The sequence below is a fragment of the Rhynchophorus ferrugineus genome, unplaced genomic scaffold (assembly GCF_030347505.1).
Source record: "Rhynchophorus ferrugineus isolate W39M unplaced genomic scaffold, kcgeb_rfMv2 rfM4, whole genome shotgun sequence".
Classification (NCBI taxonomy): Eukaryota; Metazoa; Arthropoda; class Insecta; order Coleoptera; family Curculionidae; genus Rhynchophorus; species Rhynchophorus ferrugineus.
This window is the reverse complement of record NW_027472583.1, coordinates 21,661,298-21,672,369: the sequence shown is the minus strand read 5'-3', so window position 1 is coordinate 21,672,369 and position 11,072 is coordinate 21,661,298. Positions and strand designations below refer to the sequence as shown.

Genomic DNA, 11,072 nt, shown 5'->3' with positions numbered 1-11,072 from the left:
TTAACCTTTCGCTGGGACTACTAGCAAATTTACGGCTTTTGTGTCTAGATGTAATTAATATTGAATTACATTTTTGTACCTTTTAATCTTTAAATTACTATCTTCATATAATAAAATATAATAAATTATTAATAAATTAATTTATTAACTCGCTTTATATATTAAGGAGATTGAATACATTTCAATTACATATACATGTACATAATATATGTGTCAATAGCTATTAATGAAGGGTCAGCTAATTTTTGGGTGCAAACATAATGCTATTTAAATTTTTTATTAATTAAACTTATTATATCCTTTTTTCAAAAATTATTTGCAATTCTGCAGGCATTACGATGGATATTTTATATGAATGATCTGAGATATAGTTATCTTTTGCAAAGTTGATGTCAATATTTTCCTGTCATTCTTTGAAATAGAAAGTGTTTATCAATAAGCTGCTGTAAGCTGACATAAGAAGCTGTGGAACTTTTAATTTGAATTTGAATGAAAATACCCCTTTACTTTACTTGAATAAATTTATTTCAAGTGCTATGACTATTACGTCTCTTTGGAAAGTCCATCGCAATTTCATTGTACATTATATATAATATGTTAAAACATATATAAAGCTAACAATACGACCTTTAACCTTTTGCTGGGATGTATTAGAACCTTTAGAGCTTTGGTGTCTTCATGTAATTAATATTTAATTACAATTTTGTACCTTTTGATCTTTAAATTACTAGCGTCATATAATAATATATAATAAATATTAATAAATTAATTTATTAACTGGCCTTATATATTAATACCAGGTTATAATACAATTTCATTCCTGAATTTAAAATTTTTCATCGATAAATCTTTTGAGGGTCAATAGTAACTAGAGAAGGGTCAGCTAATGGTTGGATACAACCGTCATGATATGTATATTTTTTAGGTAATTAAAATTTATTCAATTTGTCTCTTGAAAGTTATTTTCTACATTATAAGCACTACAATGGATAATCTGTATGAATGATCCGAAAGTACAGTTATCATTTGATGATGATATGTGTCAAGATCACGCAATATGATACTGCTATGAATGTTTATAGAGTTCTTTAGAAGAAGTAGAAGGTCTATATCTATAAGCTGGATTAAGCTGGAATGGGAAAGCTTAAAATATAAACAATTTCCAGGATTAGAAAAATATAATATCACCGTAAGCGTATGATGGAATCACTAGCGTCGTACCAATAACACGACCTAACCTATGTATATTTAGAGCCTTGTAAACACTTATAATTAATATGCTAAAATCACTTAAATATCTTAGTAAAACTTTAAATTTTAAAGTTTAATAATCGTGTTAAATAACGTATCCACCCTTTATTGTTTTAATATTAGTTTCTCCGACGATGTTATTTTCCCTTCTTTGAAAGTTTTGAATTGAACGTAAATCCAAATGAACTTGATGAGTCTTTGAATACTGATTGATCCAACAACAGTTTTTGACATGACCATAGCATATTATGAGATATCGAAAAAAGTATAAAATTCCTCAATTTACTTCTATTGGGATCAATTTGGAATTATTAAATAAAAGAAGCTCTTAGTAGTTTTAATATAAGAAAGGGTATTGATTCATATAATTGGATTAGATCCACTACTATGTTTTGACTGGGGAACTGGGACCCTTCCATCAGATGCGCGTTTATTATTATTATTAAAATTTTAAAGTAATTAAATAAATTCAGCAACAAAACTTACAAAATAAATATCAAACCAAAACAAGTATTTAGACTTATAGATATGTGTCATCTTAAAATAAACCTATGTATAAGATAAAATAACTATTTAAAATAAAAACAGATATCCTTAAGGAAATCAAATAATTTGCATAATCTTTTCTAATAATGATAAAATTGTGCAATTCGTTAAAATATGTAAAACTGACATTGGTTTCTCCCAGTTGGGATATAGAGGTGTCTTAGGTTCGATCCATTAGGAATGAATTGATGTATTAGCAGTGATCAATCGCCAACCTGTCTAATTTTATTTGTAAATTTTTCTTTTGTAAATATATAGAGTGAAAAAGAAATCCCCTTTAATGCTGGTTTTTCTCCTCAAGTAGGTACCACTCAAGCTACACCAGGCTATTTAGCTTACTATCTATAAATCGAAAAAAATCTTTATAATGTAATTTATATAAAATTTGTTGATTACTTGTAACATTAATAAATTATTTCTCAGTTATGCCCTTGTGGCTGGGAATTCAGATGAATGCGATGCTCTTTTGTTCAGGCCTAAACAGACTGTATAATATAAAAATTTACACTACTAGCAGATATCTAGAAGATAGATTATCGATAATTTGCAGGGAGTTCTGTGAGTTCGAATATATAGGCAAAGTCTTGCCATATTAAGCAAGATTATAAGGTTTAGGGACTTCTTTTTTGCAAACATCTCTGCTGTATTATTAGTGGAAATAGAACGCAGAGTGAAGAGTTTATTGTGAAACATATGATATGCCTCACAATTTGGGTGTTCTGATAAGAATCAATTGAATTAATTTGAAGGAATCAATTCTGAAAATCCCTAATTTCCAATTTGTTATCATGGTGGGGAACCAGTCCAGTTCATGACCGCTCAGATGTTAAATATATTGAAAGGTAAAATATATAAAGGAAGGAAATGTCAAATAAATAATTAAATAACTTTGAACAGAGATTTCCAAATATAAATATTGAAACTTTTTATGTTATGGTCACACCAACTAAATAAGTTTTATCAATGATGTAACGATGTATAGTTAAATAAAATACGTAACAGGCTGTATTATTCTAAAACCTTTATTGTTTATTTGTATAACCTCTATTCACGAACCAAAACTCTTTTGTCTCGACGGTGGAGTAGAAAACTGTTTAATGACCTGGGTAATTCAGTTTCACTATGTGTGTGTAGCGAGACGTAGAGAGGCGTATACCCAAAATATACGTCGCCGTGTTTCAAAGAATAAATTGATTTATTAAAGTTGTATAGCACCCAGCACAGACCGTATTCAGTATTTTCCTTCTAGTATTTAACTCTATTTACAACGAGAGTGAGATGGATTAATACCAGTTTTACCAATAACTCATTATCCATATACATTTACTAATGAAGTAAGAGTAATGTTGAGTTATAGATTTTAGTATTATATGGTGCAATGAGTTTTAATAATATTAAAATCTATTAACGTATCGTATCAATTATATATTTTAACCCAGTACTTACGTATTTACATATATCTGATTCATATACAGGGATTGATCGAAATAATATGATCATTTTACATAAACACAATTATTATTTAGTAATAAGGGATTTAGCCACCATTTGCTTCCCAACTAGCTACAATTTTTACCAGAATAGATTCGTATGGGGTTTGAATAGTTTACAACTGAATGTTGTTCCATTTCCAATGGTTCAATTATGTTGAGGTCTGGCGATTGTGTTAGCCAGGGAACATGTTTGATGATATTTTAATGCCTGTTGACCAGGACTGAATCTTTTTGGCATTTTGGACAGTGTTTGACAGTAGTATGCTAGTCTGTCGTACAGTTTTTTTTTGAAGGAGTGTCACTTGTTTGAGTGTTAAGTTCGGCAGTGAATTTTACGTCAGTAGTTCATCGGTCTCCGTTAGTTAACTTTGGGTTTCGCTGACTATTTTCCTTCGCCAATACTATGGATACTGTCTCGTGTAGTGCTAAATCACATCTGAAAGATCACATATTTCATCGATCGCTTGTTTCATCCATAACAGCACAACAAAACGTAAAATATTTACACGGGATCAGTGTTGTTCATACTATTTGGTCAATCCCCTGACACCATAACGATTGGCCATTTTTTCAAATATATTTCAATAAATTTGTGGCCAAATAGACTATTTATTAAGGCATATTTTCTAGTGCATGATTCATATACGCTTCGTTATATAACTAAATAATTCTTCTCTCAATAATTTCAATCTTCAATCTATATATCAAGGAATTTTAACTATTATTTTAAACATAGTTTTAGTAAATCAACTTTTGATATTTTTATAAAAATACATACAAATAGTTCGTGTGTTGAAATTATATAATTCTCTTCTGAGGAAATATAATCCACAAAACCAAACAAAGAATAATTAAAAATAAATATACTTAGGTGATGATTTTTTTAGATTATAGGCAGATAATATTTTAGATTATAGAGATTTAAATTTTTTTTAATAGAATGGAATCAATTAAATTCTTGTCAAGCCTTGACAGTTTTGTCTTCAATTAAAAATTCTGTCATCACATTAAATAGTTAATATTAATATTTATATTAACTATTAATTAGTTATATACCTAATTTACAATAAATTTCAATAATATTTCGGTCAATAGATATTAATCGCTTCTTAACACATTCGAAGTTATACTCAAGTCTTTTTACATTTAATGAGTGGTAATACGAATTAATATTTATAGACCTCCTCAATTAAATTTTTATGTACAAAATAATTAAGTATCACGAATTGACTAAAACTCTTAATTTTATTTTGAGCTGGGGAATAGTTTAAAATAATTTCACTGTAACTACCAAAGGAATAAAATTCTAATTAGGCGAATAAAATTAACGAGGGTCCAATAATAAAATACAAAAGGGGCCTAAACAACCGAGCGCTAACCAACAAAATTTAAATAAAATTCCATTTTCAACCCAGCTTTTATTTCCGTTTTTCTTGCTGGTTCCTTCTGTGAAATAGACCAAATATTAACGGGTCTGCACTTGGACATATTTCGACCCTGTTGCTCTGGTGGACGAGGTGGTTATTAAACTAAAAATGGCACCGTTCCAGGAGTCCTTTCGTCTGAAAACAGACGAATCTTCATGAATTTAAACTGGATATAGGGAAAACTGTGCTATAGTTGGTAGCTTTCGGGGAAGTAGGTGAGTCAGAAGTCCCCTATAATGAACATCAGACGTAATTTCATTAAATAGCACTGCTAAATATATACGGGACGGGATATTTGATGAACGAAATTATACGGAAGGGTTTTACCAAATTTAGTAGCACAAGAAATATCAGTGAGCTTGCAAAATATCGATACTTGATTTTCAAATCCGCAAAGTAAACTCTATTAGCAACTATGTTATAGAAGCAGTCTCACTGTATTTTATTTATATATTATTCTTAAAATTTAAATAATCTTTATTTCCAAAGTTTTTAACTATTTTCTATTTATACAATTTTAATAAATGTTGTTAATTTAATTTTAATATACAATAAATTGGAAGGAAATTAAATATACAAGGCATCTCAAAATTCTGTATTTGACCCATCATGTAGCCTCAAAAAATTCAAAAGAGCGCTAGAGATCAATCGCCTTTCGAAATATTTGACCTTTTTTCCAATTAAACGTTACCTCAAGCATTCCTCTCATTTTAAAATGAGTAAAAACGTATGAAAACCAGTGTAATATTAAAAAAACTAAAATCTTGAACCACCAAGGTCACCAAGAATGATAGAAATTGGAATTTTGATCAGTGTGTCATCAAATATGATCAAATATTTCAACTCAGAAGAGGGCACGTGATTTAAATGTGTATAACTAATGATTTTGCGTAGGTATATTCTTGATTGCTCTCAAGGATCTTAGTCCTTGTTTTTATTTTAAGCAATTGTGCTAATTTTAAGCAATAAACATATTGTGATGATGACAATAAAATTGATAACAACGTTGGTTTGGCGGCAATTCAATTATGGATCTGCTGCATCGATACGAAGAACAAGTGGTAATCAGCAAGCGAATACATTGGATGTAACATAATATGACATTCGAGTTCCAACAGTGTATATTTCACAGATTCAGAGACTTGGAATCTGTTACTACAGTATAATTTACTGACTCCACCATACCCAGCAATGATTTAAACCCTTTAATAATCCGCTTCGGTGTATATATGATTCCCTTGGACTAACCTAGAAGAACTTTTTGTACTTGTGATTATCACTGGAGATTAACTTTTCATCGCCAGTCACTATAAGCCACAGAAAACTCTCCTTTTTTGTCAAACTATTTAAACGCCATTTTCCTTCCTATCCATCTCATCGCACGTAAAATCGGAAAATAGTTGATGCTTCAATAGGTACTGTCTGCAAGTTACTTGGGAGGGTGATGCAAGTTTTCGGCCAATAAGTTTTCAAATTCGTTGCCCTCGAACTTTTTTGGTTCTCCAAAGAACGACTTTTTATTATTGGCATCAAAACCACTACATTTAAATACTTGAAACCAAAACCCAAAATTGAGTTATAACATTATAAACATTATCACAAATAAATCCCCAAAAATACTTGATGGACTATGTCAGCAGATGTCTTTTAAATCAAACATCAAAATTAATGAATACGTTGAGCGAATGAATGTTAAAAAATTAATATTGAACGTTTGATGGTTATATACACTGAATAACTCAATAATACTAAATACAAACTGTTGTTTTATGTAGATAAATGTGAAAAATACCGTTGGCAATGGTCGACTGAAATTAACTATCGGCTGTTTAGTAATTTACTACTTTTTACTATCGACCGTTTGAGTCGCTATTTTACTACTTTTTACTAGTGATTGTTTCAGTCGCAATTTTCGGTCCGACTGATTTTATTACTATTTACTATGGACTGTTTCAGTAATGTACTTTTAGTTACTATTTTCGGCCCAGTAAGGCTAGTAAGTAAACTAGTAAGTTTCATTCGACTGATTTTTAATATTCTGACTCTGTCATCTTAGGCGCAACCTTGACAAAAATATGCCGAATTTATGCTTACATAGATTTATGTGCAATATGTATAGTTCTATGATTTTTTTGTTAGTTTGCTTGTAAATAACAATATATTGTATTTTGACGTAATAGCATTTTGGAAAGATTCTTATTATTGCATTCCTTTTTACAGACCGACATAACATTCTAATATAAAAGTTCCTACTTCCTTTAAAATGAAATTATTCATTGATGATGAAAGTATTCAGTAATTATTTTTCCTTTTTTTTTTAATATTTGTACGTGAAGGAATATATACATCTCCGTATAGCTTATAATACCGTTAGAATAAATAAGCACATTTAAAATATAATGCTCCAAGCAATTTTCTTCGTCTTTTTCACTTTCACAATTTATATAGTAAAGAATTCGTACATCTTCGTCTGACAACACGAATGGAAAAAAGCAGTCAAACCGTGCATTGGACTGAAAATATTTATTACTATTTTCAGTCAATAGTTCCGAACGCTAGCAAAAACCACCGAATTCTGCAGTTAGTTTAGATTTTTTGTATTAATTCATTGCATTTTCATCAATAAATACACGCAAGCAACTAATATTCTAAATTTATCCATAATTTCTAGCTTACTTTACCCCTAATTCCGAAGTTTTATACACTTTTTGGTTTATTATAAGATACTGATGATTTTGGTTTTAATTTCGTTTACGAGATAATTAACTGTAAAAATAATATCTAGTTAAAATTATTACCGAAATTTATTTTCATAATAACAGATCCGAATGAACTACGAGGCAGTCCTTTTAACGATACGTCGTAACCTTATTTCATACCAACCATGACGAAATAAATTAATTGAATTAAATTAAACGAGATTCAATCATAAAATGGGGAGTTTAATTGTCGAGAATTGTGCTATGCGGGATTTAAAATCCAACTCAATACGAGTAAATAAATTCGTTGGCTAAACATTAACAAAACAGCATGAATAGCCATCGGAAGTGTTGTTTTAAAATGTGGAATATAAAATTGTATATGACTGGAAATATAACCTTTAACCTTGAAAATGGGCATGCTTTTATGAATTTTAATCAAATACGCCAGTAACGCTGTTTATGTCAACTGAGAAATAGATAAATCTTATATATAAAAATGAATCGCAAAATATGTTCCTAAGCGCATAACTCAACAACGCCTGGACCAATTTGGCCAAATCTTTTTTTAAAATGTTCGTTGAAGTTCAGGGATGGTTTTTACGGCGAGAAAAATTAGAATTATTGCTGGAAAAACCCTAAAAATAGCCCTTTTTGTTTGAATTTGTTTCGTGTATCAGTTGACAATTCATCTGTCATCTGTCAAAAGTCATCTGTAACAGACAACTTTTTTTTTTTAAATTTGATATGACTTGAACTCAAATCCTTTTAATCCGTACGAATTGTTTTATTTATTTAAAATTTTTTATTTGTTTAAAATTTAATTCAAATTTTAAATAAATAAAACAATTCGTACGGCTTAAAAGGATTTGAGTTCAAGTCATATCAAATTTAAAAAAAAAAGTTGTCTGTTACAGATGACTTTTGACAGATGACAGATGAATTGTCAAGTGATACACGAAACAAATTCGTATATCGTGTTTTGTGCAGAGTGTTTAGTTAGTTAGTGTTTGTTTAGTTCGTGATTAGTGAAAAAATAATTTATATTTGATATGCCTCCTATAAGACGAAGCAATTTAGGTAGAAGAACCAGACATGCTATAAACCAAGCTAATTACCGATCTAATCGTACTGCACAAGAACGTGACGACGGAAATGAACGTGAAAGAATTCGGATATCACAAACGCGTGAAGCGCGAGCGCGACATTCAACTAATAATCGCGCAAGTTTGAATCCAGCTGCTTTCAGTTACGATGTGTCAATTGACTACAGTAACTACCAATGTGTTGTTATTGGTTCTATGAACTTGGTTTGCTCACACTGTAAGGCATTAAAATACAAAAACGATGCCAATGGATTGTGTTGCGCAAATGGTAAAGTGAAATTGATACAATTGGATCCACCACCAGAACCATTGTACTCATTGGTTTCAGGAATAGGAACAGATTCTATACACTTTTTGACACATATTCAACAATATAACAATTGCTTTCAAATGACTTCATTTGGGGCAACAAATGCAGTTCGGGAAAATTTTATGCCAACTTTCAAGGTATGTATTATAGCAGTTACTCATAATTATTTTAGCGAACAAAATTTTCTGTCACCAAAGTTAAGATGTGTTACTAATCTTCAATTTCTTAATCATTACGAAATATATCACTTAGTCATCATATTATATGGTGATTCAGTTTCAGTGACACTTTTATTATATTTTATATTTGATAGATATTAGTTAAAACTAAATATATACTTTTTAAGATCAAATATTATTTAAGTTTGATCATTGACAATCCATTAATTTATACCACACCATAATATTTTTTTTATTTACAGATACAAGGGCAAATATATCACAGAGCAGGTTCACTGTTACCAGTGTCAGATAGCGACAACAAATTCCTGCAAATTTATTTTATGGGCAATTCACCACAAGAAATTGATCTGCGTTGTGCACATAACAATTTAGTAAAAAGGTCTATTGTAGAACAATTACAAACTTTATTTCATCAACACAATCAATTGATTATATTGTTTAAAACTGCCCTGGATCTGATGCCATCCGATAATCACAAAATTGTAATCAGAGCTGATAAAACACCTGCAGGTCAACATACAAGACGTTTTAATGCACCAACTATTGATGAAGTTGCTATCGTTGTAGTTGGAGAAAACTTGGAATCCCGTGATATTGTTTTACATCGTCGGAATTTTCAATTACAACCTATAAAGGAAACACACCGCTCATATGATGCACTGCAATATCCCATTATATTTTGGCAAGGTGAAGATGGCTACGATTTATCAATAAAAATGATAAATCCCATTACAGGTAACTAAAATATTAGTTTAGCTATGGCGATAATATCTCAGTCACTATATTATGTATTTGAATGTTATTAAAACAAAATCTGTTTACAGGTTCTGAAACCAACAAAAAAGTCAGTTCAATGAACTATTATTCATACCGCCTAATGATTCGGGAAAATGCAGATAATCACATATTGAAATGTCGGCGATTATATCACAAATATGTTGATGACATGTATGTTAAAATTGAAACGGAGAGATTAACATTCATCAGGTTGAATCAAACCAAACTCCGATCTGAAGAGTATATTCACCTTCGAGATGCGATTAATACTGATGGAAATGCACAGAATGTCGGTCGGATGACTATTCTTCCAGCAACATACATCGGAAGCCCTCGGCATATGCACGAATATGCTCAAGATGCCATGTCGTATGTTCGTCATTATGGTACAGCAGATTTGTTCATCACATTTACATGCAATCCGCAATGGATAGAAATTAAGCAGGAGTTATTACCTGGGAAATCATCCATTGATCGTCATGATATTACAGCCAGAGTCTTTAGACAAAAGTTGAAATCTTTAATGAATTTCATCGTAAAACATAATGTGTTTGGTGAGACACGCTGCTGGATGTATTCTGTGGAGTGGCAGAAACGAGGATTGCCACATGCACACATTTTGATTTGGTTGGTTGAAAAGATAAGGCCAAATGAAGTTGATGCAGTGATATCAGCTGAAATCCCTAATGTACAAGTAGATCCTGGATTGCATGAGGTAGTTATCAAAAACATGATACATGGTCCCTGTGGAACTCTTAATCAAAATTCACCGTGTATGATGGATGGTAAATGTTCAAAACGATATCCACGGACATTAATATCGGAAACAATTACTGGTAATGACGGTTATCCATTGTATCGTCGCAGATCGACAGCAGACAATGGAAAATCAACAATTGTCAAATTAAATTAACAAGATATTGAAATAGATAATCGTTGGATTGTTCCATATTCACCCATTTTATCAAAGACATTCAAAGCACACATCAACGTTGAATCTTGCCATTCAGTGAAATCGATTAAATACATTTGCAAATATGTAACCAAAGGGAGTGATATGGCTGTGATTGGAATTGGTGCAGAGAATTCTAATGATGAAGTTACCCAATACCAAATGGGCCGCTATGTCAGTAGTAATGAAGCAGTTTGGCGAATATTTTCTTTTCCTATTCATGAGAGACACCCTTCTGTTGTTCACTTAGCTGTGCATTTAGAAAATGGACAAAGAGTGTATTTTACAGCACAGAACGCAGTACAAAGAGCTGCTCAGCCACCATCTAC

General features: G+C 30.8%; 1 protein-coding gene across 2 annotated transcripts; it reads left to right on the top strand.

The window, feature by feature from the left end:
• Nucleotides 1-9,222: 9,222 nt before the first annotated feature.
• On the top strand, nucleotides 9,223-10,819 carry LOC143195761 (uncharacterized). 2 transcript variants are annotated; one of them, XM_076403203.1, is made up of 3 exons: nucleotides 9,223-9,524; nucleotides 9,582-9,749; nucleotides 9,839-10,819. In XM_076403203.1, the coding sequence occupies exons 1-3, from the start codon at nucleotides 9,335-9,337 to the stop codon at nucleotides 10,702-10,704; spliced, it is 1,224 nt and encodes a 407-aa protein (XP_076259318.1). In that variant the 5' UTR covers nucleotides 9,223-9,334; the 3' UTR covers nucleotides 10,705-10,819. The 2 variants fall into 2 exon arrangements, with proteins under 2 accessions (XP_076259318.1, XP_076259317.1); XM_076403202.1 differs by having other exon boundaries at nucleotides 9,223-9,749.
• Nucleotides 10,820-11,072: the final 253 nt, after the last annotated feature.

Coding starts and splice junctions, on each gene's coding strand:
- LOC143195761 (XM_076403202.1), top strand. CDS start 9,335: ATGGGCAATTCACCACAAGAAATTGATCTGCGTTGTGCACATAACAAT. Junction 9,750..9,838: donor AATGATAAATCCCATTACAG/GTAACTAAAATA, acceptor ATCTGTTTACAG/GTTCTGAAACCAACAAAAAA.